The 27,490-nt window shown below is 50.0% G+C and overlaps 6 protein-coding genes across 6 annotated transcripts; 2 read left to right on the top strand and 4 right to left on the bottom strand.

Moving 5' to 3' along the window:
* Positions 1–3,518: 3,518 nt before the first annotated feature.
* Positions 3,519–19,328, top strand: LOC131286219 (intermembrane lipid transfer protein VPS13B). The gene is made up of 7 exons (XM_058315146.1): positions 3,519–6,481; positions 6,552–9,674; positions 10,003–10,159; positions 10,234–11,919; positions 11,983–12,642; positions 15,869–16,083; positions 16,166–19,328. Exons 1-7 carry the CDS (start codon positions 3,519–3,521, stop codon positions 19,218–19,220), a joined length of 11,859 nt encoding a protein of 3,952 aa, XP_058171129.1. The 3' UTR covers positions 19,221–19,328.
* On the bottom strand, positions 12,843–14,613 carry LOC131286218 (alanine--glyoxylate aminotransferase). Its single transcript, XM_058315145.1, has 3 exons — positions 13,943–14,613; positions 13,683–13,778; positions 12,843–13,266 (listed from the first exon to the last, which is right to left on the bottom strand). Exons 1-3 carry the CDS (start codon positions 14,611–14,613, stop codon positions 12,843–12,845), a joined length of 1,191 nt encoding a protein of 396 aa, XP_058171128.1.
* A 375-nt stretch (positions 19,329–19,703) lies between the features above and the next one.
* Positions 19,704–20,294, bottom strand: LOC131288529 (protein THEM6). The gene has a single exon (XM_058317669.1). It carries the CDS (start codon positions 20,292–20,294, stop codon positions 19,704–19,706), a length of 591 nt encoding a protein of 196 aa, XP_058173652.1.
* Positions 20,295–20,503: 209 nt separating this feature from the next.
* LOC131287304 (nucleotide exchange factor Sil1) lies at positions 20,504–22,011 on the top strand. Its single transcript, XM_058316338.1, has one exon. It carries the CDS (start codon positions 20,597–20,599, stop codon positions 21,929–21,931), a length of 1,335 nt encoding a protein of 444 aa, XP_058172321.1. The 5' UTR covers positions 20,504–20,596; the 3' UTR covers positions 21,932–22,011.
* A 775-nt stretch (positions 22,012–22,786) lies between these two features.
* Positions 22,787–23,427, bottom strand: LOC131288718 (protein THEM6-like). The gene is made up of 2 exons (XM_058317890.1): positions 23,289–23,427; positions 22,787–23,220 (listed from the first exon to the last, which is right to left on the bottom strand). The coding sequence occupies exons 1-2, from the start codon at positions 23,425–23,427 to the stop codon at positions 22,787–22,789; spliced, it is 573 nt and encodes a 190-aa protein (XP_058173873.1).
* A 1,475-nt stretch (positions 23,428–24,902) lies between these two features.
* Positions 24,903–27,177, bottom strand: LOC131284939 (proteoglycan 4-like). Its single transcript, XM_058313797.1, has one exon. The coding sequence runs from the start codon at positions 27,175–27,177 to the stop codon at positions 25,438–25,440; it is 1,740 nt and encodes a 579-aa protein (XP_058169780.1). The 3' UTR covers positions 24,903–25,437.
* Between the last annotated feature and the right edge of the window lie 313 nt (positions 27,178–27,490).

The raw sequence follows: 27,490 nt of genomic DNA, 5'->3' as shown, positions 1-27,490 counted from the left end.
CACAACAAGCACATCAACAATCTATCGCGGCGGAGTTGCATAATACCAACCTAATTCTCACAACGAACCGATCGATTTCGTTCGAATACAGGTATTCTTCACGAGTTGGGGTATTTAAAACACAGTTAGTTATTTTCGAGTTCACTCAACACGACGCAAAACTTGAGAACGATCTATATCGATCTGAACGATCTCTGCCTGAGGACACCACGTGCAAAGCGTCCGTTCGGGACTGCTACTAGCCAAGGACTAACACGGTGATCTGCCGCTCGGAAATAGATACCACGGTGAATTCGGAATCGGAGTCGCTCCCACTCCCTTGCGCCGCCTTTGATCGATTTTCACGCCCTGTAGAATGACAGGTTTTACATAAGACTGCACTACGATATGCCCTTCGCTTCTGTCCGTAGTTGACATAGTCCTGGCCGTGGTGCTCCCACGCGCGAACCGGCGTCCATCTCTTACATAGAAAGACGTTTCCCCTCGAACCCTCGCGTTTTATGCTCGCACATCGCGTGACGTCAGGCGGCCGCTCTCTTTGGCATCGCGTTTGCGTACGATTTCCCCGGCGTTTTCGCTGCAAACATCAGTTCCCCACAAAAGGGGAAGCGCAGAAAAGCGTATGTAAAGACCGGGAAGCATGCGTTTGAGATTTGTTTAGAATGAATCTCACGTGGTCACGTGTTTCGTTTATTTTTTTTATTATTGTGGTTTTGAGTAAGCTTTAGAAAATGGGAAAGAATCGGTTCCAGTAAAGTAGGCATTGAAATTAAGGGACGTTCGTGTTGCCGTCCCGCATGCCGTTTTTTAACGCTATCCAACATAATGTACGCATGTTTCCGGTTCTATATGCTACCGGGGGGCCTTTAAAGGCTTGACGGTGTACCGAATTTGGTACAGACGAAGGCGGGAAAAACGGAAATAATGCAAATGACAATAACGGCTATTCGAGTATAATTGTACCATTTCGTTTGAATGAAAGGTTGTTTCGTCATCCATACTTTGCAAGGGGAGCGGGTTTGCAATCCGGAAATCGAATTATAACGACATCCCCTTATAACAGCGGTATATTTAATCGTTCACTAGCGAAATGATTCATGGTGGGACAATTTAATCGCTTACTGAATAACAACATCCGTTAACTGAATAATAACATCCAATTTAAGCTTAAATTGCTAAATGAGAGATATCTGCATTCATTGGGGATGTGTTAAAATCAATCCGCGAGCCGATGGAGTTGCTTGAATGCACCTACGTGATCCGTTAAATGAATTCTCATTCTAGTACTCCATAGTAACTTGAAGCTATTTAAAGAAATAACCAAATAACCTTGGAGTGTACACATCTGCGTGTGGTGATGGATTTCGAATTCGGTTTGTGACTAATTCGATCATTTGTACAGCGAAGTTTCTCCATATGGCTTTCTGTGAGTACGCATATTCAAGAGTAAACATTGGGTGATATCCAACTCACGATAATTTAAACAATTCTTCCCTCATGTTCTCTATGTATTTTCTGCTGTGACGTATTTCATTTAGTTTGGTTGAAGTTCTCCTTTTGACCTTCGAGTAATTTCATGTAGCTGAACTTCTAGGATTTTCCCGCCTATCATCGGATGACGCAATGGCTCTATCCCTGCAAGACACTGTAACCTCCAAATGTCCTTCCTGATAGGTACTTCCCAACGCCAAGCCACCTGAAACACATCTGACGAAATTGTCGACGTTTTGATGGAGAGAAACCAGCCGGAAAATGACCCCTATGGCAACGGGAAAATGCGGGGTGAGATGGGTATAAATTTCCCCTCCGTGGGCCCTTCATAGACGCCATTTGTGTGCGAGTGTTGTTAGTTGTACATACATAAAATAACAGGCCTGGAGGTTAGCAAAGAATGACGACATCCGAATCAACAAAGGCGCAATACCGGGAGGTTTTGTTCCATTTTCCGAAGCACGAAAACGCGCCGCCAGTCGCCGGCACTTGAGAAAGGGGTTGAAATTCTTCAGCGCACCAACGTAACGTAAATGAAAGGAAGCGACTAATGTACGGGATGGCCAGAACCACGTCGCCAGGCACTTCCTTCCTTGTTTCTGCCTCCTTCTAATTCGCTATTCCATGAACCAGACCACTTACTCCGTCTGGCTGTATAAATAAAACAAACGTTCGTGGCACAAGACGACCAAGTCCGTTACGATGTTGTCGCTCAGAAAAACGGCTGTTGTTGGTGTTGGTCGAAACGAGCCCCCAAGAAAGATTAAAGAAAAAGAACACTACGGCCGGGATCGACACGAAGTGAAGCCGGGATGCCAACGTGTAGACAAATGCATACCAACATGTGAATAAATACGAACCGTGCTACCTTCCCACTCGTTGGCTGTGGAAGAGTGTAAAAAATAACTGAAATAAATTCACATCACACGCTCAGCTGTGTCGGCGATCTTGATCATGATTCTTGGCCCTTCTCGCGGTTCCGTGGTATTCTCTCATTTTATTCGTGTTCTTCAGCATGCTTATCTACTTGGCCGGTAACTAGTTAGACTTGTTTAACAAACCGGAGTACGAACGCGGTATGTGGGCGATTGAGTGAATAATGAAAAGATTAAGCCACCTAAATAAAACGTAGTTGTACTAGAACTGGCAAAAATTTTAGTATTGTTGGAGTTGTGTGATATCGTTGTGAGTTGTGTGATATCGTTTGCCCAGAAATACATAATACTTACAAATCAAAACACAATAGTCGTAAAAATACCCACTTGATCCTATAAAAAACGTTGCTTTTAAAAGCCTTTTATCAAAATAGTTAAGCTTAAACAACCCTGTTGTAATTACCGCAATTTTAATTGTAAAAATCATTCAATACTTTGCCAAAAATTTGTCTTTTTGACTTTTGGCCACATGGTTTTTTGAGACATATTTTATTGACAAGATTCAATGTTTCCATATCGTCTAATCAAGGAAAGAAATTACGATAAATTACATTTTTTTTAAGTTTTGGAAATAAAAGGAATTTGATACTGATGAAACAAAGAGCAAATCAAGATAAACTAAATTTAACATTCACAACAATATTTTATAAATAAACATCGCATTCTAACGGTTTGTTGCGATACACGTGTTCATACTTTCAAATATTGTAAAATTGTTCTCTCCACCTTGACGAACAAGGTTCATGGAGCGTGTAACATTCTTTCGTATTCTGTACCTTGGATTTGTTTTGATGCCAAAACTGACAACTTGTATCTTGTTGTGGTTGTTTTTTCTTCATTTTATTGCAAAATTCACGTAGATTTACATTTCTCACACCCGCATACGTGTAGTCCCGGTTCCGCTTATCGCTTGTTGGTAAATCCTCGTGAAGTGATATCGTTTCCTTTTTGTGCGTTCAACGATATACCGATAAGTCTACGTTCATTTTATGATACCGCTAGAGAGATGATTTGCAGTTCGAAACCAAAGAAGCAGTAGGAGCAAAGAAGTAGCGCTAAATTGACGAAATCCTGCTTACGCGGCGGAGCAGAATGTTTAAAATTGAATCGTACATCACACCCATCATCCTCAGTTACGTCGAGAAGTATGTGAAAAACATCCGTCCCGAGGATTCCCAGGTGTCGCTATGGGGCGGCGAGGTGGTGTTTCAAAATCTGGACCTCAAGCTGGACGTGCTGGAGGAGGAACTGCAGTTGCCGTTCAACTTCCTGTCCGGTCATATCCACGAGCTGTCGATCCGGGTTCCATGGACGAAGATTGCATCGGAACCCATAGTGATCACGATCAATACGATAGAGTTCGTTCTGAAGCTACGTGACAGCAATGATCGGAACGTGCCAAAGAGAGAGCCGCCCCGGCGGGGGAAAAGTGCGGATGAAGCTCCGCCGCCCGGCTACATGGCATCGTTGATAAGCAAAATTGCCAACAATATCTCGATCCGGTGCCACAATGTAATACTGAAGTACGTCGAGGAGGATATCGTGGTGTCGATGAACATTCAGCAGCTTTCGATGGAGTCGGCCGATGGAAGCTGGAATCCGGCGTTCATCGATTTGTCCCCAACGAAGGTGTCGCTGCGGAAGCTTATCAACGTAGTGGATCTGACGATCTGCCTAGACAAGCGTAACTCGGCGGGAAAAATCGAAGTATGCCAAGAACCGGTCTTGTATCGTAGTACGCTACAGATTCGAATGCTTGTAAAGTACAGCGTATCGTCGCAGGACCGATCATCCCTGACGCGCATTGACGTACATTCCAAGTTCCTCGACTTCAACGTATCTTCACAGCAGTTCCCCATGCTGATGCGTTTGTTCGATTTGGCGCTAGCGTTGAAGCAAGGGAAAATAACAACAGGCCCAGCACAACCCACCGCCGACGGTGGGCAGGATATGGAGGATGAGAGCGGGCAGGAATCGCTCCTATCCTGGGCCTGGAATCTTCTACCGTCCTTCTTTCCGGAGGAAAACGAAAGCGACCATTCTGAGGAACACGACTTCCGGGTGCTGCATGCAGGTGTTTACATCGATCAGCTTCGGGTGATCTTCAAAACGCAGGAACTGATCGGCGATGCCATTGTGGGTTCGACAAAGAAAATCAAGTACCGTCCAATATTGCGCTTTGATTTTCACAACTTTTACGGCGAAATGGTCGCATGTGGTTTGAAGTGGTTCAACGTTACGCTCGGCATCTCGCGGGTACAGATACAATCGCTGGATGACTGTCCCTGTGGACAGCGCGTAACTGTGAAGGAAATATTCGACTCAACCGAAAACGAACCACAGAGCGAATGTACTCATCTAGAAACATCGTTCTTCAGCGAAAATGCCGGCGGGAACCGAAAGTATAACGTCAACTGGAACCACCATCTGAGCAGCTACAGCCAGGAGTATTTACTCCAAAAGTCACCCGCCGTCGCGATCGATATCATACACGAGGTGCAGCTACCGGACGACCGGAGAACGTCGGAGTTCGGAAGTGATTTGGAGTTTAGCAACCTGGCGGAAAAGTATATGATACGAATGTTTGTAGGCAAGTTTCGTGCGAAGCTGTGCGCGGATACCATCCATCGTTTCAGAACGCTCGCGTCGTACAAGGACGTGTACGAGTATCCATCGTACTATGAGGAGAAACCGTTGCCAACGCTTGCCCAACTTCCGCCGCCATCGGCCGAGGACTATGAGGCGCTCATGCACGAAATACCGCTTCGTCAGATCCATATCACGCTGCAAAATCCTACCATTGAGTTACATTCCTTCGATCATGCTCCGGTCGATCTTTTCCACCGAAAGCATAGCACCGGGAGCATCGGTCCTCCGAAGCCGTCACTTACCGTCCAGCTAAACAGAGCGGAGTGCAACATTCTTGCTCCACTGTACCCAAATAGACTTGTGTATACGACCTGCCAGCTCCCGGAACCACCGGCGAAACTTTTCGATGCCTGCTACCAATCGATATCGGGAAACTTGGAAAGACTTCAGGTAAAACTGCATCGCTCCCGGAGCGATACGGATGCCGTTCCCTTCGCCACCGCAGTTAGTATGAACTTCCAGCAACGGCTTCTAATACATCCCGAACTGTGGCCCAACCCGGAGCTGAACAAGATGGAACAGAATGTAACCGTAACGGATCTGAAAGTTGTTTCCAATCCTCTTCAAGGGTTCGCCTTCGGTTCGGTTGTGCAGTCGTTGGTTACGCAACAGGATGTGCCTTCCAATGACTTCGATTCATTGCCACAGTCGTCTCCTCCGACGATCGACATGCTACTCTCCTACGTCCACCTTCGGAAGGTCGAAGCGGAGCGAACGGAATGTTACAAACTGATCGCTCGCAGCTTCAAACTGCTCACCTACCATGAAGCGGCGGCCGACGAGAAATCACTCACCGCCCTCTGGCCCGACCATTCGACCGAGGAAGACTTTCTGACGGTGATATTCCAGCTGCCAAAAGATTTTAACGCCACCATCGAACACCCTCCACTGCTCTACGCCAAACTGCTCGATCTCAGCCTCAACGTTGACCCGAACTTCCTCGCATTTCTGCATCTCGCGCAGCTGGCCGCGGAAGCTAGGGAACGAAACGCATCCCGCCATCATCCTGCGGGTGGCTTTTCCACGAAATATTCCGATCGAGCGATGCAGGCGAGTTTGCTGGCTTCGTCACGAAGTGCCGGCAAGAAGCATTCCCTCGTCGCAACATCCGTCCACTCGAGTTCGGATAAGGCGGCGGGAAAATTAGGCGGGCAGGTTGTACGAGGGCCTCCATCTACGCTCGGTGTGGATGAAGCGGACGCAAAGGAAAATTCGCTGTTGACACCGGGAGTCCATCGGAGTACGCGACCGATCGACACGCAGTTTTGGGAAACGCTTGCCAAGCGGATCATATTCCACCTGGAGGTGAGCCATTTTACTGTGTGTTTGCCGGTCCGGAACATCATTTTTCACTCGAGCGATTCGTTGGAGGATGAATTTGGTGAAAATGAAATATTTATGCTCAAGTAAGTAAAGTCTGGCTGGTAAACGGATCAACAGGGAATAAATTTCTATTTTTCTTGTTCCTTTCGATAGACTTCCTTTGATAACGGTGAATTCCTCCTTCAAATGCCAAACACTGACCGGTGCGATCAGTCGCTTTCCGATCAGCATCGCCAAATCCATCTGGCCGGCGGAGAAAGAAAGCTTCCCGTGGACCATCTCCCTTGCCAACGCGTCCAGCTGGACGTACCAGCACGGCGAGATGAACAAACTGCTCGACGAAACGACGACCAACATTTCGATGGTGCTAAACTTCAATCCGGATTCCACTCCCTCGACGACCGTGCCCTCGTCGGTGTGCTTCCACGTCGACACGTCCCCGTTCCGGGTGACGATGGTAAAGGAGCAGCTCGTGCTGATGCGGGCCACACTGGAACGGCTCGCGCAACTACCGGCCTTCCAGTCGCGCCAGAGGAGCGCGGCGAGTGGCAAATCCGATTCCGCTGGCAATCAATTCTTGGAAATATCGCAACTGTCCGGTGGGAGCTCGCTGGCCGCGACGGACTTGAAAGAGTTCCTTGACCTGGGGCACAACTCTAGCGGTGGCTCGGAGGAAACGCTTAAGGGTAGTACGGTGCGGGCGGGTGGTGGTGGAACGAAGCGTGCATTGCCTTCCCTCTGGTTGCAGTGGACGTTTTCGAAGTTAACCGTTAGCTGTATCACGCGGGACGAGAGCCGCCAGGAGCGCACCAAGCTGACGGTTGAGTTCGAGGACATAATTTATTCGCTCGATCAACAGGAGGTGTATTCGCAGGTGAAGGCTAAGGTGGGCGGCATGAGTGGGACCTGTTACGAATGGAAGCCGGCGACGGGTGGTTGGACACGTAATGAAGCCCTTGCGATCGCCGTACAGACGGGGGAAGCGAGTGAATCGAGTAAAGCGACGGGAACGGATACGTTCTTCAGCATGACCATCACCCGGGCGGAAACGCAGAATGTTCACTCGAAGTGGGACACGGTGAGGAAGTCGCGCGAACACAACGACACCCTGGTGGAGGTGCTGATCAAGATGGAACAGGTCGATCTACGGGCGGATCTCGATCTGCTTGGAGAATGTTTGAAAATGTTGCACGCTTTCCAAACTCCTCGCGTCGAACCGATGGATGTTCCAGAATCGTCAGAATTGGCAAACCCCAGCGAACCGGTGTTGGGTGTGAAAGACCTACCGTTGATCCTGTTCGCCTGCAAGGGCATTACCGTGTTCTTGCCACTCCGATCGAACGGCTCGGAAGGATCGAACGATGACATTTGTTCGGTTTACATCCTCAAGGTGAACTCGATCACTGTGCACCATAACGTGGAGAATCCGATTTGCCGGGTGCCCCTCCGGCCGGACGTGTACACCAAGGCGGCTCAGATGCGCATCCTGAACGTTCCCGGTTCGAAGGTTGAGGATCGTCAGTATGAGTTGCTGCTTAAAGAGGTCTCCCTGTGCACGGCCAGCTGGCCTGATGTGGCCAGTTTCTTGCGGGAGCAGCAAACATCCAACACGCACCACGACAATCCAGCGTTCGAGTGGAACAACCTCCAACAGGGTGCGCAGCGATCGTCACACTTTGAGGTCGAAACGATCTTTAAGGAGTTCAACTTCTCCGTAATTTACGCACCTTGCATCATCTACAAGAACGTGCTGATCTGTAGTCGGGCGGCGGAACTGAACTGCATGTCGGACTTGCTGATAGACGTGGATCTAGGGCAGCTACGGCTGGCGGAACGTCTTTTACGGAAAGGTAACGAAATTGGGGAATTTTTGTTCCCCGCTCCTGTCGCATCCCGCACAACGAGTGTCCTAACCATGACGAGAAGCAACAGCATGGTCGAAGCGAACAGTTCGCAACTAATATCCTCCAATCCTCCGCCGATCGCCGAAGACACGGGACGCGAATCGGTAAAGTCTTCGTACCGCGAATCCGTACCCTCAACCCGCATCCGACGAAGTAATTCCAAGTTGTCCAAGTTTGAAGAAGACTCTGGCCTCGAATCATTCCGCACGTCCGATGGGAGACGACCCGTGTCGAGCAGTAGCCGTCGGAGTGGCACCCGACAGAGGAAAATATCTTCCCGATCGTCAGAGAGCAACATCCGGCTGCAGGGAAGGGGCACGGCATCCTCATCCCTGGGACAACCGAACCCAATCGTCCCGTACGAAGTGTGCTTCCTCGGAGGCTACTTCAAGCTGAACCTCTACCAACGGAATCGTCACAGCGGTCCATCGGTGAGGGTTGTTCTTGCACAACCGAATGCGCTCGTATCGTTGAATTTGCTTGAGCGCGTACTCCAGGTGTCCCTTTTCGACCTCACCGTGGAGGTGAGCGGTCTTCCGCTTGTTAAAACACTCACCGGCGAACCGGACGAACTAGGCATCCCTCAACCGATCGTAAAGACACGCTTCGTCAACAGTCTCACGAAGAAAAGCCGAGATCTTCGCGTTGACTTTAAACGACCGATCAAGTTTACCATCTCTCCTGCGAAAACGCGCCAACTGATCGAACTGATGGGAGTGCTGGGAGATGTTTTCACACCCTCTCCGGGTGGTTCCGCCCTGCCCAAAGTTCCTCCAAACCCTCCCCCGAAGCCCGTTCTCAGTAGGAATAAGTTCAAGCTGATCAAGTCACACCTGTTTGATGTGGAAAAGATACAGATTGGACTTTCTCAGGTGATGGTACACCTGCTGGACGAGGACAGCGTGAATGGCGCACCTCGGTACTCTTTGAAACTATCACTTGCCTCCGTCCAGTCCTCGATACGGATACAGGAGCGTCCGGAGCGGATCTTGTTCGGGCTGGATCTGGCCGAGCTGGTGCTCAGCAGTGGAACGTTTGTCATACTGCATCCGTTCTCCTGCAAGCTACAGCTAACCCTTGCCCAGGAGTACTGGAAGCGGGATCCTCTGGTGCAGATAAAACTGCAATCGTCTTATCTCCAGCTCGATTTAAGTCCACATCTATTCGCACAACTGGCGCTCGTACGGAAGGAGATGTTGGTGGCGTTGGAAGGGGACGGTGGTCGGCGCAGCCGGAACTCCCTGGAAACGCTACGCAGCGGTGAGCACCATATGACACCGAGCCGGGAACTTTTAATACCGATCGTACCGCCCCGTTTCGAACGAAAGCGAACGAAGGAAATGCAGGAAGAATACTATCAGGATGATTTGAGGTAAATTGTATGGAGGATTGCTTTGCATAGAAGGGATCCAATCTAGTTGCCATAGCTGAAAGTTAAGTTTTCAGCCAGCCCATCATCGTCATTTGTCAGGAATCGTCTTTCGAAAGTCAGGAATCGGTAGAAACGTTTTGTCCATTTTTTGCGAAATTCGATTCGGGTTCATCAATGTGGGAGCGTATGAAAAGATGATAAGCTGACTGAAAACAGAACTCTTTATTTGATCTATGGCTACTAGATTGGATTGCTTCTATCCGCAAAGCGATCCGCCACAATAATAATGAGGGCATGTTTCTTACTGTCGTATTTTTATGATTTGTAGGGCGGGCGCATTCCAGTTCATCGAATCCATGAAAATCAACGAGCTTCCACTGCCGTATCAGATCAAAATAATTAACCGCGAAGTTGGTGTGATCTGCTGGCGATACCCACAACCGAGGGCACTGCACCAAGTGATCGTTTATCCGGTCCCAATGAACGTAAGAACATTGTACCAGTTTACGAAAGCAATAATTAAAACATAATTGTACCCTTTCCCTTCCTCCTGCCGTAGACAACCAAATCGGTCAACATTCAGTGCAAGCTAGAACACTATTCGGAAATCAATGGTTCGTTCGTGGAGGTGTGTCAGTTTACGCTTTCCGAGAACGAGAAAACGTTCCTCCGTTTACCGCAGCGTCGGATCGCTTCGCCCATCTGGCGGATAGTAATGACGCAGAATGTTGTGTACGAGGAGGGTACGGCCCGATCTCGCCCGAACAACGGTGACAACGAGCCCGACGAGGACGACCATGATAGCAGGGAAGGATCCGATTACGATGACGATGCACGCGGAGGAGCAGGAAGACGTGGTCGAACGTTGCTGACCAGCATCGCCGATGTGCTAACGGACAGTTCCTACCTGCCCGGGCAACGTGTCGTGAGTTTACCGTACCGGTTGCATCCGAAGATTTTCGTTGCCTGCATGCGCGTCGATTCGATGTTTAGCGCTGCCCTTGTACCGAATATCGATGCTACCATCGAACTCAAGCCGGTCCAGGTGAACCTCTTCAATACGAGTGCCAGGCAGAAGAAAGCGATGGCGCTGCAGCTTCCGAAACCCTTCGAGCGCTATCGACTTTGCCGGGAGACGGCCGACTTTGGGACGCACAAGTTCCTCACGCTGAACGCTCACCGGTTGCGGGCGCAGTGTTCAATCTTCGACAGCTTGGACATGTTCGTGGGTGCTGAGTTGAACCTGCAGTGTGAGTTGCTCGATTACAATCACTTCACGTTCGAAACGGCGCTGGATGTGAGCAACATAAAGGCGTACGGCTGGATCGGGGAACGATCGCTCGAGTTGAAAACCATCTCGGACGACATTGCCGTGCGGTATGGTCCCTCGATAGGGTACAATCTTTCGGTGGCGGAGAGAATATGGAACCAAAGCCAGGAGGAGGATGCGACCGTCGTGCTTTACAGCAAGTATATTGTATGCAATCGCACGCAGGTTGGACTGAAGTTTGGCCAAACGGACACGTCCGAGATGATCTTCCTCGGACCGAACGAACTTTGTCTCTACGCTTTCCGGAGTTGTCGGCAACGGCAACAGCTGCAGTTGTATCTCACCGAGGGAAGGGCACAAGTGGCAACGGAACCATTCGACGTGTCGACCGAAGGCCTACAGCAGGTGCTCGTGCAATCGATCTACGAGGAAGACATGGAGGAAGAAAAACTCCTGCTAGTGCGTGTGGAATGCTTGTCCACGGCCGGCAGCAACACACAGCGTGCCATCACGATCGAGGGACAGATCAGCTTCTTCAACATGACCTTGCAGCGGCTAAAGTTTCAGTATCGCCACTACAAACCTGCCCCGTCCGGAGAGCGGAACTACACGACCACCGGCTTTCTAGTTCCGGCCGGAGAAAGTGCGAACCTGTTCTCGCCGGCGAACAACAAATCCCAGCAGAGCATAAACATCGCTATCGAGGGGGAGGAAGGTGGCCGGGCCGGTTGGTCCGGTGATGTGCCACTGCGGGAAATCATGAACGGTGGTAGCATGCCGTATCTGGTGAAGATTCCAACCACATCGATCAATCGCGAGGGCTACCTCAGCTATTGGGTGAGGATCGTGCGCGAGAAGCTGGCCGACAGTCGGTCGAATGCGGTCGGAGGAGCCGGTGGGGAAGTGTTGGAACGTGTGCTAGTCATCGTGTGGCCATTGTTTATGGTCGAATCGTTGTTGACCGTTAACACAACGGTGAGTTGAAAGGAAGTTTTAGTTCCATCTATTTTGTCATTGATCACCAATTTTGTTTCCCAGGCGTACGAAGAAAAGATTGACCAATCGTTCTCCATCTTCGGGCAAGGCCAACGGCGGCAGCTGAACGTCGCCGGCACCTACTCGGACGATCACGAACTTTCTTTCCGCATGGACTTTAACTCCCCGCACGGCGAGGACAAACGGAAAGCGCTCCTCTCCTATCGGTTGATCGATGGGAAAACGTTTTTCCAGGTTCCGGCCCGCTTCCGAAGCATCGAAAACGTCCTCGCGGCGCTTCGAGCCAGCCAGCGGCCCACGAGCTGGCCGTGCGCGCGTGAAGAAGAGCTACGCTGCCGACGGGAAAACTCCATCCAAGAGGCCACCTTCCCGTTGTACCACTGTTCGGCGGCATACGAAATGTCCTGCTGCCTGATGCTAAACATTGCCCCGTGGGCGCTTTTCATCAACCAGTTAGGCTGTGAGGTGCGGTTGAAAAATGGTTCCACCAACGACAGCAACATTATCGCACCGAACAGTATCGTAATGCCGTTCCACGTCGAGGTGGGTTTCACACTGGAAATGAACGTTGGACTTGGGCAGTCGATGCAGACGGAGATGATCTACATCAATGGGGCGGACACGAGAAGGCAGTCGCCGGGTGGTGGTGCCGTACTGCCACTGGAAGGCTCGATCGATATCAGTATAAGGACGGAAAGTGGGGTAAGTGGTTCTTTCTTCTATTCAATTTGTACTTGTCAAATATTTGTCTTCGTAAAATCTTTTTAGTTTATTTTTACCTCATCACTTATTTCCGAAAGATTAGTTTTGTTTGTTTAATTCTCACGATGCGTCGCCATTGAAGCCATTTTAAATCATCTTCTTGAGAATGTTTTGGAACGTCTAGAAACAACACAGATTATTCACATTTTCGATGCGTTCTTCCGGAAGGCAAAGTCCGGTTTAACCGCCTTTATCGAATCACGGAACACTTGCAGCACCCGGTCGACCCGCTCGCTGGTGGCATTCTGTCCCATCAGCCCAATGCGGAACACCTGACCGGCCGTCGGGCCCAGTCCGCCACTGATTTCCACCAGGTACGTTTTCATCGCGTACTGAGCCACCTTCAGCCAGTCGACATCCTTCGGCACGCGTATCGTGGTTACGGTTGGCAATCGGTCACGTTCTTGGGCGTACAGCTCGAAGCCCATCGTGGTCAGTCCATCGTGCAGCCGGCGGGCACAGTCCTGATGGCGTGCGATGAGCGATGGGATGGATTCCTCACATGCGAGGGCCACGGCTTCCCGGAGACCGTACAGTAGGGTGGAGGAAATGGTATGGTGGTAGCTTTAAAAGAGGAATTTTGATGAAACATTTTTCTTTACGTACCTAGATGCATATGTTAGCAGCAAAGTTCAGGATTAGTTGTCGAAAATGAGGAATTGAATTAAAGGTATCATTTAAACTGTTTGCTTAGAAGATCAAAATGACTCGGAAAGGGAATTTCATGCATCTCTAAGATGCGACATAGATAAAATTGGGTCGGTGTCTGGTTGATGTTGATAGTGCGAAGATGCGTGAAGCTTTGATTCATGTTTCGAGATCCATCAATCCGATTGTGTTGCCGATTCTCGGATGAAAGATTCATATGAATGAATCTAGCTCTTACTAGGAACGTTCAATTGCTTCTTTTAGGTCGTCTAGTGTTCCCTGTGAATTCTGCCGATACCAGGACAATAAAAGAGATAAGATACTCTACTTACATGCGCGGACGACCGAAGCATCCCCAGTAGTCACCAACGAGGAACATATCCCAGTAGTACACCTTCACCTTCGATTGGCGACGCTTGTACCGCTCTCTGTAAGGCCCCGCGGAAGTGTTGGCAAAATAATGCGTAGCACCGCACCGGAGGGAACGTAATAAGGGCCAATGAAAAACAAACAAAAATCTCATCATTAGAAAGCTATGTTTTCCTTGGTGCGCGCTTGATAAGCATCGGAGGCGCTACGCGACGTCACCTACACGGCCCGATGGTTGAAGCTAATCGGCGTAATTCCCGGTGGCGCTCCGAGCACCTTCTGCGAACCGGTGTACACGGCATCGATTTCCCAGCGGTCCATGAAGAACGGTACCCCCCCGAGCGAGGCCACGGTGTCCACGATGAGCAGACAATCGTTGGCCCGGCAGAGGGCTCCAACGCCTTCCAAACCCTGCAGCACGCCCGTGGACGAATCACCCTGCGTTAAGAACAGCACCGACGGCCGGTACGATTCGATGGCCTTGCGCAGTTCGGTCAGCGTTAGCGAGGCACCTGCCGCCGCCCGAACCATGTGCACGTCGGCACCGTACCTCGAGGCCATATCGGCCGCCCGGTCACCCCAGTGACCCGTGTGCCCGATCAGCACCACGTCACCGTCCTCCAGCAGATTGCACAGGGTAGCCTCCATTCCGCCGTGCCCGGACGCGCTCAGGCAGAAGGTGGCCGCGTTGTTCGTCTGGAACAGGTACCGCACGCCGTCCTTAATGTCGTCCATAATCTTCAGCGTCTCGGGATGCAGATGGCCCAGAATCGGGCGGCTCATTGCCTCCAGGACGCGCGGGTGTGCATTCGAAGGGCCCGGTCCCATCAGCAGCTTGTCCGGCACCTGCAGTGGCTCCCGGAGGGAAGCCGGAGCTTGCACCCTGTACTCCATGGCGTGACGGGAACTTAATCACTTTCACTTTTGAAAGGTAAAACTTTTCCACAATTTTCGAGCCCCCCCTCGATCGAGTAATGGCTGTTACGGTATCAAACGAACGACTAAACCTATTCGATGCCTCGTGGACCGGTTTTATGAGACTGGCATTCGTGGACACACTCGTGCTGCGTCGCGATGGATCGCCGGAACGCAAACCGCAGACAGCGTCGATTGTGTTAGTGTGGCTTCGTTATCAGCTGATACAGCCATAGTATATCGTCGTTGGCGTATCTCTCGTGAATGATGAGGCACTTGTTGTCACAGATGATGGACCAGGGAGTAAAAAAAATACAACAGAGAGAGAGAGAGGAAGAGAAGCTTGCAGCCTAAAAAACAGATGGGAGGATTAAAACGGTGAAGTTATTCGCGGTGTTTGTTTTGTTTCAAACGCTACAAGTCGCGTGGCGCAGTTCCATATGGTTGGATGCAAAGGAAACAAACTATTTGAAAGCAACATCATGGATTTTACGATGCGTACACGACAACAAGTTGTTCGCCGGGTGTACCGTTACAACTGTGCCAAGCACAACCCCGGCGCTCTAACATAAAATATATAATTTCCCGTTTTTCGTGAAGGAATGAAGCACTTTTCACGATTTGAATCCCCATGCCGTGGGCGCATTAGGTCAGGTCAAGAAAAAGGTCATTGAATCTGCAGAGTAGATCGAGATGGTGGTTTCTGCGGTTTCCATCCATCCATCGACCCCGTTTGTGGTGTAAGAAATTGGAACTGCGTGACTGCAAAAAGAAAAAGTTGAAATGGGCCCGTTGTTGTTATCTTGGTTCCCTATTTCTCAAGAGCCTCAAATGTCCACAATATAATGACCATGTTGACTGTTCTGTCCTGCGTGACCTGAAGTTGAACGTTCTCTAGGCGTGCTGTTTCAATTTCAGTTTTTCTAATATATTTTTTTTAAATACTAATCACCAAAGTTTAAAATTTGGTGAATAGAATCTTACTAATGACTTGAACGAATCAACAACAACACTCTAATGTGTATTGCATTCCAAACATGAATTCGAATCCCTTCTTGAAATTCTTATTTAAACCTACAATGTTTTTGGCCATCAATTATTATTCCCACCACTAGAATTTATGCTTGGATCGGATTTAAAAAACACCATTTAAAAATTAAAATCAACTATTGAAAATTGTCAAATTCATTTATACAAGTGTTCACCCTTCGTTTGTTTTAATTTAATTTTGTAGATCATGAATCTGACCCTAACGTCCCTAACGGAGAATAAGGTTCGGGTGTTCATCCTGGCATCGCAATTTGTCGTCACCAATTACTCGTGTATCGATCTGCACTGTTGGTCCTTCGCGCTGCCGGCCAACGAGCGCCTCGACCAGTTCAAGCTAAGCAACTCCGGCCCTCACAGCTGCTGCTACAGTCTTCCAAAGAATGATGTAAAGTGTGAAAAGTAGGTATCATCGTTTTTGTCGTCCCAAAAGATCGTCTTTGTCTGACAGGAATCCTTCTTTTTCGGTTTTTTTACATTATAGCCCGAAGGGAAGCGTGATAACTATGCTGAACAATGTGTCGCAGCGAAAGGGGAAGCTGAAACCGAGCGCCAACTTCAACCACTACCTCACCGTGTATCGGCGGCGCGAACAGGGCAGCGATTTTTCCGCCCCCATCTACCTGAACCGGCCGATCTCGCGGAAATCGTTCAGCGTCCCGTACGGCGACCGGCACGTGCCACTGTCGCTCTCGATCGTAGCGCACCAGAGTCAGCTGCACGTGTCCCTCTTCGACGACCCCTGCCCATCGTATGCCATCGAGAACCGGACCGATTTCAGTATGTACGTTGCCCAATCGGACACGGTGCAGCCGCACAAGGCAGCTACGGCCGTTCCGGAAACGGTGGAGGCAAACTTTGTCTGGTATCAGACGGTCGGGTCGCGTCAAACCGTGCTCTACACACCACCCGGGCTGGACGAACAGTTTCCCGAACCGCAGGAAACGGAACTGGCGCTTATATTTGCGTGCGTCAGCGGAAGTGCCATCCGATGGTCGCATCCGGTGAAGGTGGATGAGAATAAGAGCATTTTCTTGAACATTCCACTGTATGGTGATTTGAAGCTGGCGGTGCGAGTACGAAACCGCACGACCGAACTGGTCATCGATTACATTAGTCAGGATCAGGAGTTTTCCGCAAAAGACATACGTACGCGTCTATCAAATCCGGTTCGTGCGGATCCGGAAACGACCGGTACCAGAGGGCAGCACGGCGGGAACGTTTCCGATGGACAGACCGTACCATCGGGATGGTCCGGAGCTCACCCGTCGGAACCGGTGAAAAGACTCCACGTGCAAAGCTTCTTCCGGTCGCTCATGGTGACACTATTCAACGACCAGCCAAAGCAAGGTTGTCTCAAGCGGGACATAATTTCGTTCAATTTCGAACGCATCGGCGTGCGGTTGGAGCGGAACCCTGAGCACGCCAGCAAGACAACGCTGCACTGCGTCAACGTGCAGGTCGATAACGAGTTGCACTCGAGCGGAGAGTACGACTTTCCGGTCGTTCTTTGCAGCGAAGATCACGAGGCGAAGCAACGGAAACTTTTCGCAACCCTACCGAACCACTACCGGTTGGAGGATCATCTCGATCAGCTGGCCCGTAGCGCCTTGTGTACGTTCGAGTGCGATCTGTCCGACGAGCAGTGGACGAGCGTCGATGCGGTTCGAGTGCGCATCAATCCCATCCGTGCGTACATCGAGGACACGTACATTAACGTGCTGCTCGACTACCTGATGGAGTGTCTGCCAACGGGCATGCTGTACAACGAGGCGGACGAACAGAGGGCACCGGTTCGGGTGCGCTGTGAACCAGGTGAAGCTTTAATTCCCCGGATGGTGGTGCAGCAAGCGTCCTACCTTGCGGAACCACTCAAGTATCGGTGTATCCGTATCGAACCACTGGCTGTGCTGCTGTCGGTGCATGCCTGCATGCGCCTTTACATCGCGCTCGATCACAGTCCGCTCGAGTTTGCAGCCTTCGAACGGCGCTCGGTTCGTTCCCTTCCGATTAAGTTCGGTAATGCCGTCGGTATGCACTACCTTTCCGGGGCAATCTTCGGTGGAGGGTGGGTCATCGGGTCGCTGGAAATTCTCGGCAGTCCGAGTGGGTTGGCACGGTCGGTAACGAGTGGTTTGCGTGACTTCGTGTCCCTCCCGGTGCAGGGGCTTTTCCGCGGTCCATGGGGATTCCTGGTGGGCGTTACGCAAGGGTCAGCCTCGTTGATACGGAACATTACTGCCGGAACGGTCAACTCGGTGACGAAGTTAGCCCAATCGGTGTCGCGCAATCTGGACCGGTTGACACTGGACTCGGAGCATGTGCAAAGAACGGACGCACTACGACGCCGCCGTCCACAGGGAATGACGGATGGTTTCACGCAAGGACTGACGGGATTGGGCATCAGTTTGCTTGGAGCCGTCGGTGGTCTGGCGCACCATCCACTACAAGCGACAAACCCCATCGGTGTGGTAACCGGCATGGGAAAGGGCATCGTGGGAGCATTCACCAAACCAATCAGTGGTGCCGCGGAACTGGTCGCCCTAACCGGGCAAGGAATGCTCCAGAGTGTCGGCTACAATACACTCCCCACGCCGAAACTCTCCCGTAAGCCTTTGCAACGACTCGAACCGATCCCGCACAAAGCACTTTGGGAACCGCAGGCCGTTTGCGAGGGATCGCTGCTCTTCACCGTGCAAGCAACCCACGCCCTCCATGGTGAATACCGGCTCGTTCTGGTGGCGATCTACAGCAAGGCGCTTGTCCTCTACGACGTACACGAGTGCGCCCTGCTGGAGGTACTCGACCTAAAAACGGTATTTTTCGACACCGACGATGGTGCCGATGCGACGCGCTTGGTCATCCGTATCCGTCCGAAACTGCCACCACCACCGATCGGGTACGATCAGTATCCGATCTCCAGCCGGACGTACGATTTTGTGCGCGATTCGACGATGCAACTTCCTCGCCTCACTGGTGCCGCTTCCCTGCAGCCGTACTACGGTGGGAAAACACCCGGCAAGACCAATAACAACGCTTCACTGCGGCACCCGATGAATGAAACAATCAGTCCATCGAACGCACAGCCAAGCCGGGTACGTGCTGCCCTCAACTCGGAGCAGGATGAAACCGGTGTACCGTCGTCGCTGATGGCCGGCGGTGTAGAACCGCTCATTGACGCGCACCGCTCGGTGGTGTTGGACATCGAATCGAGCAACGGGGAAGGCGAGGAGATGGCAGTGGTGAGTCCACACGACGATACCGGTTCCACCGGGGGCCATCACGAGGCGGACGAACACGATGACGACGAAGGGGTCGACGATGAGGATGGCGACGGGAGGTTTTCGATGGATGATCGATCATCGAAAGATGGTGACAGCGAGCGGAAGTTGGTCATCTTCATGGACGAAAACCTAGCTCCCCACCTCGTGACGTACGTGAACCTGCTAAAGCGCACGTCCGAAAGCCAACCGATCGCGGTGGCAGGTGACGGGCGGACCGGAGAGGAAAGCATTGCCTTTCCTCCGTTCGAAGTTTGAACGGAAGTTCCTTTGTTTCGGTATAACTGATACCGCGTTTTTTTTCCTTTCTTGTGCAATCGATTTAGCTAAGTCGGTAGAATAAAATTCGAAAATTGGTTTCTTAGGTTGAGCGATATAAATTATAGTTAGTTTGTAGAAATCCGTATCCGTATGGTAAACCAAATTTACCTGAATAAACGTGGTATAAACAGTTAAAACGTATATTTTTTTTTGTTACGCAAGAAGTAAGTAAACTAAGGTTTTGCGATTTTATGAGAAGTTTTTATCTTTCAAATAATTATTCTTCATACATTCAGTATTGAGAATTATTGAGCTTGAGACTTTTCATTTAAGTTATCTTAAAGTAAATAACCCGACAAATACCACATCATCTAGAAATCATTTTCTGTTAGTTAGTTGTAATCCCAACCCAATGCCTCTTCCTGTGTTTAAATTAACTCATTGTGCTTAATTAATACCCTTTCGTACTTTGGCTGATCCCTATTTATCCTTGCGCAGCTTTTGGCTAGATATTTCGATCGAATCGAGCCACAGCTTCAGCTCCTCCGGCATCGGTGGTCTCTGCTCCGCGCCCGGGAACTCCTTCATCAGCTCCACAACGTCCACATTGGTAATGCATTGCTTCGACATGGCCACGGCACGCACGAACCCATCACCGAGCGTCACAAACTGCTGCTCCAGGTAGATGGCCTTCTCGTCCCACCAGACCAGCTTGGTGGTGATCTTGTACGCGTTGAAGATCGGAATCGTGCGCCGATAGCGCACACTGGACGCACCCTGGACCGCGCCGCCCCGTTTGGCTTTGATTTTACCGTAGATGCCGGTCAGGCCGTAGAAGTGGAACCGCGCAAAGTCCAGCTCACGCAGGTACCGGGCGTTGTTCATGTGGCGGATGAAGATGTCCACGTCCTGCGTGGTGCAGAAGCTGTAGATGGTCGTTTGGTCCGTTACTTTCCGCTTGCGCTGGAACAGCATGCCGTAGCCGAGCGTCACCACACACCGGAGAAAGTAGTTGACATCCCAAATAATGTAGAGCACCAGAAGGCCGACCAATAACGCGCAGGAGAACATTTTCTGAAAAAGAAGGCAAACTGATTAATTTAAAAAAAAAAAATTTTTGAAATTTTCACATTCTCATTCAACTGTAAACAAGGTTACTAGAGCGAAGCTATACTTGACTCCGATCAAGTGTTGCTTCATTCTAGTTACCCTGCACTCAACGCTATTTCTGACGTGTTATTTATGTGAATTAAAAACAACACGACATAGTTCAGCGACATAAATACCGTTTGTTTCATCAGACCACTAGTTAGTTAAATCAAAAGTTTCCAACAAATCGAATGAGTTAAATCACAGCTTTAATATTCTCAACGATGAAGTTTAAGTTCGTGGTAGTTTGTCTGCACGTGGCGTTCATAGTAGGCGGAAACGGAACCGGCTCGAACGAATCCGCCTTTGTCGCGACCAACGAATGGCAGGAGATCAAAGAAGGCCAATCGATTCCACAAGGACTGCACGTGAGAATCAACCTTTCCACCGGTAAAAAAGAGGCGAAATTACTAGACCCCGACGACGGTTCCGACTCGTCCCTTTCGATGGTGCCGGGAGAAGAGCTGAAAGATCATGGCATCGATCGAGCCGCCCCGGATACGGTGGCCGGTATGAAACTGGATGCGCTGAGAGACGCCTTGCGCGATATACCGGCCGATGTGTACGAAGAAGAAGACCAGAACCGGGACGATACCATCCGTGGCAAGTTCAAAAGCTACGAGCAGATTAAACAAGAGCTTAAAGATGCTAACGTAGAACTGAAGAGTGATAGTGAAATTATGTCCGCGCTGTTTGATCGGTTTAGCGAAACACTCCTAAAGACTACAGCCGAGCAGCGGCCAGAGCTGGATGCTCTGTTCGAAGATTTACAGTATCTAGCACACCAGATCGACAATGCGCTGAACTTTATCGACCGTGGAGGAGTGGAGAAAATACTCTGGCCCAGCCTGAACCGCACCGACGACACACCGACACGAGTGCAGGCCCTCAAACTTCTCGGCGTCATCGTGCAGAACAACCCCAAAGCGAAGGTGGCACTAGTCGAGCGGAACGCCGGCACGAACCTGCTCACAGCGCTTGGGCGAGCATCGACAACGGAGGAAATTTCGGCCGCGCTGTACGCGTTCGGCAGCCTTGTACGAAAGTTTCCCTTTGCCCAGCGGCAGCTTCTGACCCCGCACGGCTATAGCCTGCTGTACGGTGTGTGGACGAAAAAGGTCGAACTAAAGGTGAAGGTGAAAGTGCTACAGCTACTCGCGGACGTACTGGAGGATTATGTGGCAGCGACGGAAGGCGGGGCAGCCGGGTTCGATCAAACGACGGTTGAACAGTACCGCTCGACGAAGCTCATAGAGGGTTTAGAGAAAACGGAATTCTGCAAACATGCCGGAGAATTTTTCCACCAGCATCGGACGATGCTGGTTCCGGAGGAAAATCTTTCCGATGAAACCGTCCAGGCACTTAGATCATGCACCAAACTTTGCCACGATGCGTGGTCCCAGTGTCCACTGTTCCGGCATACGTTGCTCGTGCTGAGAAACAACCTGGACCATCGGTTGGACGAAGACAGTGACTTGGTAGAGTACCGGAGGGACATTCAGAAAAACATCGACGACTTCGTCCGGGAACTTTACGGACAACCAAGGGATGAACTGTGAGAAATGAGTACGAAACTTTCGCGGTACTTGAACACTAGAAAGTAGGCTGATTAAATGTGATTGAATAAATTATTTATAGTTTAGTTGCACGTGGTTATATTTCTCATCCCGAACAACATAACTTCTGTTAGGCCTACTAGATGTGTTTCCACGTTACAATTTGAAGTGTTTGGTCATGGTTCAATCGCTTACGTCATGGAAATGGGAAGAAGAGAAACTTTGTACCGGTTTTCGGTCCCAATTTTGGGGTTTAGGTAGCAAAAGAAAGCAACACGGATGGCAGGTAGGTCGTTATTACACATTCGAACTGCATTTCATGGCTCTATTTCTTATTTATAATTCACTTGAACACGTAGAACGGTTTAGCTGACTAGGAAATGCTTCGCAAACAAAAAAAAAACTGTAAATTAAATTCAATTTTAGTTCCGCTGCTTAATGCTGTCTCATGTTGTACTGATGGACTTTATCCCCATCGTAAAGCACAAAAGTTGTAAATAAAAAAAGTAACTTACGGAAATAAAATGCTCCTCGTATGAACTAGATCTAAATCTACGTCTGGAAATGCTTGGCGAGGTGAAATCACGACACTTTACACTATTGTTTTCTGTATCTGGCGATACGTTGTACGTCTTGCAAGATCCAGCGATCGTTTGTTATGCGACTGCACAAACTCTTCTGCCACGAAAACTTGATCGCGAGTCGCTTTCCATTGGTCTGTGGTGTGTGTGTTTCGCGGGGTGCACAACACACACGCGCAAGCGAACTTCGAAGAGAAGGGAAAGCACACAAAACAAAAACCCTACGATCGCCGCCGGTCCGCGATCACGGAAGGTGTGATCGGGGAGTTTTTCATGCTCACTTCCGCAGCTCCCGACTGCTCACGTCGTTCGATTCGATCCAGCCCTTCAGCACCGCCGGTTGTTCCGGTCGCTCGCGACACTCAGGGAACTGCTGGACGTACTCGAGCATATTGGTGTCGATGGCGCGCTGGCGCGTGTAGGCCACTGTTCGGACGAAACCGTCGTGCAGCGTAATAAATTTGTGCTCGAAGTAGATCGACTGCTCGTCCCACCAGATGAGCTGCGTCTCCACCTTGTACGCCTTGAAGATGGGCAGCATACGCCGGTACCGCACCATGCACCCGCCCTGCAGGAGGTTCTTGGCGTTACCGAGCGGCCAGAAGCGAGTCCGGCCGTACCAGTAGAACCGGCAGAAGTCCAGCTCGCGCAGATACCGACCGTTGTTCATGTGGTTGAGCAGAAAATCGACATCCTGTGTGGTGCAGAATCCTGTGCGAATCGAAAAACGGTGGATCTAGTTAGTCAACGTACGGAACAGGGAATCCGATAAAACTCACCGTAGATCGTATGCTTGGCTGTTACTTTAGGCTTTCCGGGAACCAGCGTCACATGGAGCACGGTGAACAGCGTTCTAATGAAATAGTTCACATCGCACAGCGAGTAGAGAATTGCTACGAAAACTGCCAAAAACCACATGGTTATTCCCGCCTTCGAAACCTGTTAAAAATACAAACTCCCTAGAAACTGGTTTGTTCAGAAAACGCTCAGGTCACTATGATAGCATTAATTTATGTTTAGAATCTTCCTCAAAGGGCCGTCTGTCAGACTGTCAGCTTGACGTAAAACCGCGAACCGCGCAGCCGCAGCAGCACGTGCACGATTGACCTTGAATTCTCGATTCCAGATTCAAGCGCACCAAAACCCGGCCGGCAAATTGTTTACTCCCCCTTTGATCAAATTACTTAAAAAACTTATCCGTGTTCTACCTATGAGCACCGGTTGAATGTAACGTATTGAGCGATGAGGAGATGATTTCACAACCGCCGTACGCCGCTGCCACTGGTTCGCAACTAAACGTGCTACCGATACCACGTCTTTTTCGACCAGTGGTGGGTGCGAAGTACACACGCTGATGGACTGATTCAGCGGTTCGTAAAACCGGCGTAAACCTCAATCCGCTATTGGCCTCTTCCGATTAGATAACGCAATGTGGTACCAATAAACACTTTCGCGCAAGCAACAGCTGATTTTCAGTGCAGAACTTATCACATTTGTGATGCAATAGTTAAAAAAAGAATGAAAAGTCATCGTTCGTTTTGGGTATAAAAAAGACTATTCGTCGTTTTTATTTGCATTTGATTTGTGTGTTGGGAAACAGAGGATTACATATCGTTGACAAACATGCAAGTTCTTGAGTACAACCAATCTTTCCCTTCGTGTTTGAATTTAAAAAAATGCTTCCACCTGTCTAACGTAGCATTTGTTCGACTTTCAGGTTTATGACGGAATTATTAATTTGAATTTGTAAGATTTATCCTGCCTTGAACAAGGTTCGTTTCCCTTGAGCCCTTTGGCGCATCATTTTTATCCTTTTGCATGTGAATAACTATCACGTGTGTTGTTTTTTTCTTTTCTCTTCCAAATCAAACGACGAACACTAATGAGGGAGTATTGTGTCGGTTAAAAAAACCTATTCTAGGCGGTTGCCCTTCCTGCCTCCATCTCAGAGGAAGTGGAGAATGCAACCGTTTCTGCTTTCCCTTGCCCTTGCCTGCCATGAACAATCGTTTCACATTCTTAAAACAAATACAGCAAGACATTTTTCTTCGATTCTTTCGCCTTTCTCGAGCTTCCGAGTTTCAATTAGGACGACAAATATGTTCTATCGGTTGTTCAGGATTTTTATTGCAGTTTTCAGTGTACGTGCTTCTACTATTTCTATCTCTTCCTCAAGTTGCTGGGTACGACAAATGAACTAATGTGGGTGATACATTTCTAAAATTCTAAAAAAATTCTCAACCCCTGTAAATCTTGTTTCGTTTGAGCAGTGGTTTCTTCTTTGTTCTGTTTGGTTCATCTTCCTACAGTTTTTTTTCTAATTTCAATGCTCATTCTTTTTTGCGGTTTCGCGTTTTTCTCTCGTGTAATGTTTTTTTTTCTATTCATTTTATTTCAATTTTTTGATACTAAAACTTTAATCCAAAACAGAACGAGCTACACCTGTGTATGAACAAATGCTCCTTCCTATCGCCAGGGAAGGGTTCCCCGGCCAGATAGGAGTAGCGCATATCTTCCTCCTCCATACCATCGTTACTGAACGATGGTGGTTGCAACTAAAAAAAAAAGAACAAACAAACATTCTAATACCGCCTCCCTTCGAAACGTTCAAAGGTACGCGGCGGTGGGTGTTTGTGTGCTTATCTACCGTCTAGTGATCCGCGTGCGTTACGGAACGGAACATACATACTACATGTAAATAAAAATGAGCCACATCAACGCCAACACGACGGGCGTTTTCACTAACCGAACAGAGTAAGATGATCGTTCGATCATGTTGATTGCAGCACTTGGGGGGGGGGAAAAAGTGTTTAAAACTGTTGGAACTGAATTTGGGCGCCGGGACGAGGGAGCACATTTGTGGAGGACAAATTAGAAGGTGGGTGATGATATGTTGCCCAAGCTGTGCAGTGTTGGACATTCTTCCGTTTACATCACGCTGCACCACTGCTTCTGCGGTTGGTCTGTGACGATCTTCACCTCGACCTCGTCGTTGGCGTCGGCGACGGCGGAAGTGGATTGCTGCCGGTTGCTATCGTCCTCCTCCTTCGCAGGTTCTCCCCCCGATCCCTCGCCCTCCTGTTTGTTTTCCTTAGCCTCCGTCGTGGCAACGGTGACATCCTTCTCGTCGACCTCCATGGTGTTACTACTGCTGCTCGTAGCCTTCGCCGCATCGTCCCCTGCCACGACGGTGGTAGTAGTCGTTGTGGTTGCTTCCGCCGTGACCACCTTCGAGGCGTCCTCCTCCTCGACGGCGAGTGCGCGTGGTGTCGACGACTGCAGCTTGACGCGCGACAAACGGTTCTTGAGCATCGTCACCGGAGTGGCCACCATGCCTAAGAAGCCGCTGAAATCGAGCCGGGCACGTTTCGGGCTCTCAACCGCCTCGGTGGTGGACTCGGGTGTCATGTCCTTGCGCTTGCGGGTGGCCGATCCGGGTGTGCGCAGACTGTCCATGTACACGTCCGAGCCGACGGTTACGTTCAGGCTGGAAATGGAATCGTTCAGCTCACTCGATTTGCGATGGTGGGTGAACTTGATATCGCTGATCGGGCGAGTCGAGCGGCGACCCGAGATGGAACGGAGCGGGCGTCCGATGTTCAGCTCCGAACCGACACTCTGCGGCGTACCGGGGGCTGCCGCTTCGGTGGCTTTCGGTGAGGATTTTTCCTGGACCGTCGGTTGTGGCTTCTGTTCTACGACGGTTTCAAGCTTGACATCACCCGTCTGTTTACCGGTCGACTTATTCGGAGCAACGCGAGCCATCGCAGTCGGGCTTGGTTTGGGGAGCTTAGATTTGGCGCTTCCCTGCTGCTGTGACGACTTCGACAGTTCCTCAAGATCCCAATCCTCCAACAGTAGAGATTCCATCTCCTCCCCATCGGCGTCGAAACCCTTCAATGGCTTCTCTGCTACCAGCGAGCTATCGCCAGGAGTTCCCTTCTGTGGCGTTTTGTTGCCCCCGGAGGACTGTTGTTTCTCCTTCGGTGCTGGCTGGTCCGATGCTTTCGGCAACTCATCCGAAGCCTTCTGTGTTCGGCCACTCGAACGTGGACTATCACGAACCTTGGCACCCTCGGTGTTTGTTGTTGTTGCCGAAGATTTTGCTGATTCCGAATCGGTTTTCTTCGTGCCAGTACCATTCTTTTCAACAACCGCAGGCTGCTGCTGCTGCACTCCACCTCCATTAGCGTTGCTTCCGTTTGTCGCTTTCTGACCACCAGTGGCATTATCTTTGGCCGCCGCTTCCGCTTGCTGCTGTTGCATGTACTGTTCGAGCATCCGTTGCTGTGCCTGTTGCTGGGACGAGAACTGTTGCTGCTTTTTGCCGACAAATGCCAGCGGTGGGACATCCGCCACCACCGGGGCGTTGTTTCCTCCACTGCCGGGATGTACCACGGCCGTCGGTGGGACTGAGGGTGAGCCCACTTCGATGCCTCCCGCCGTGCCACCGATGGCTACCGGAATCTGCGACTGCTTCCCACCGGCGCCTCCCTTTGTGGTGCGAGTCTGACTTCCTGCAACATTCCCGCCGGCTCCGTTTGCAGCGGGTCCACCACCACCACCACCGGGAGCGGCCGCTCCAGTTGGGACATTACCACCGAAGCCTTGGTAAACCTGTGGCGTTCGACGCCCGGTGGATGTTTGGTTTGACACCTGCAGTGACATCTACAAGAAAAGGGGAAAAAATGTACTTTTAGTATACTTTTCGTAAGGTCCTTTATGAAATCGAATAACCCAAGGAGGATGGTTTGGATAACATAAGTATGTTGAGAAATTATTTTGCATTATTTGACTTCTGGAATATTTGTCACCACAAGTCATTTGCCTCAGACACGCCCATATCGCCCGGGTCTGGGGCATCTTAACACAATTTAAAGCTTGTGTCAGGGTCCAATTGATATTACCCAATTCCACAAGTGACATTATTTTCAAATATTTTTCTAATTTTGTCTGATGATCGCTTATAAATATGGCTCCT

This window comes from Anopheles ziemanni, chromosome 3, assembly GCF_943734765.1.
Source record: "Anopheles ziemanni chromosome 3, idAnoZiCoDA_A2_x.2, whole genome shotgun sequence".
NCBI classification, from domain to species: domain Eukaryota; kingdom Metazoa; phylum Arthropoda; class Insecta; order Diptera; family Culicidae; genus Anopheles; species Anopheles ziemanni.
The sequence above is the reverse complement of the archived record's forward strand: the minus strand, read 5'-3'. Positions and strand labels throughout refer to the sequence as shown.

Coding starts and splice junctions, on each gene's coding strand:
- LOC131288718 (XM_058317890.1), bottom strand. CDS start 23,427: ATGTGGTTTTTGGCAGTTTTCGTAGCAATTCTCTACTCGCTGTGCGAT. Junction 23,221..23,288: donor AGCCAAGCATACGATCTACG/GTGAGTTTTATC, acceptor CGATTCGCACAG/GATTCTGCACCACACAGGAT.
- LOC131286219 (XM_058315146.1), top strand. CDS start 3,519: ATGTTTAAAATTGAATCGTACATCACACCCATCATCCTCAGTTACGTC. Junction 6,482..6,551: donor AATGAAATATTTATGCTCAA/GTAAGTAAAGTC, acceptor TCCTTTCGATAG/ACTTCCTTTGATAACGGTGA. Junction 9,675..10,002: donor TACTATCAGGATGATTTGAG/GTAAATTGTATG, acceptor TATGATTTGTAG/GGCGGGCGCATTCCAGTTCA.
- LOC131284939 (XM_058313797.1), bottom strand. CDS start 27,177: ATGTCACTGCAGGTGTCAAACCAAACATCCACCGGGCGTCGAACGCCA.
- LOC131286218 (XM_058315145.1), bottom strand. CDS start 14,613: ATGGAGTACAGGGTGCAAGCTCCGGCTTCCCTCCGGGAGCCACTGCAG. Junction 13,779..13,942: donor AGCTTCAACCATCGGGCCGT/GTAGGTGACGTC, acceptor GGGGCCTTACAG/AGAGCGGTACAAGCGTCGCC. Junction 13,267..13,682: donor TGCTTCGGTCGTCCGCGCAT/GTAAGTAGAGTA, acceptor CCTCTTTTAAAG/CTACCACCATACCATTTCCT.
- LOC131287304 (XM_058316338.1), top strand. CDS start 20,597: ATGAAGTTTAAGTTCGTGGTAGTTTGTCTGCACGTGGCGTTCATAGTA.
- LOC131288529 (XM_058317669.1), bottom strand. CDS start 20,294: ATGTTCTCCTGCGCGTTATTGGTCGGCCTTCTGGTGCTCTACATTATT.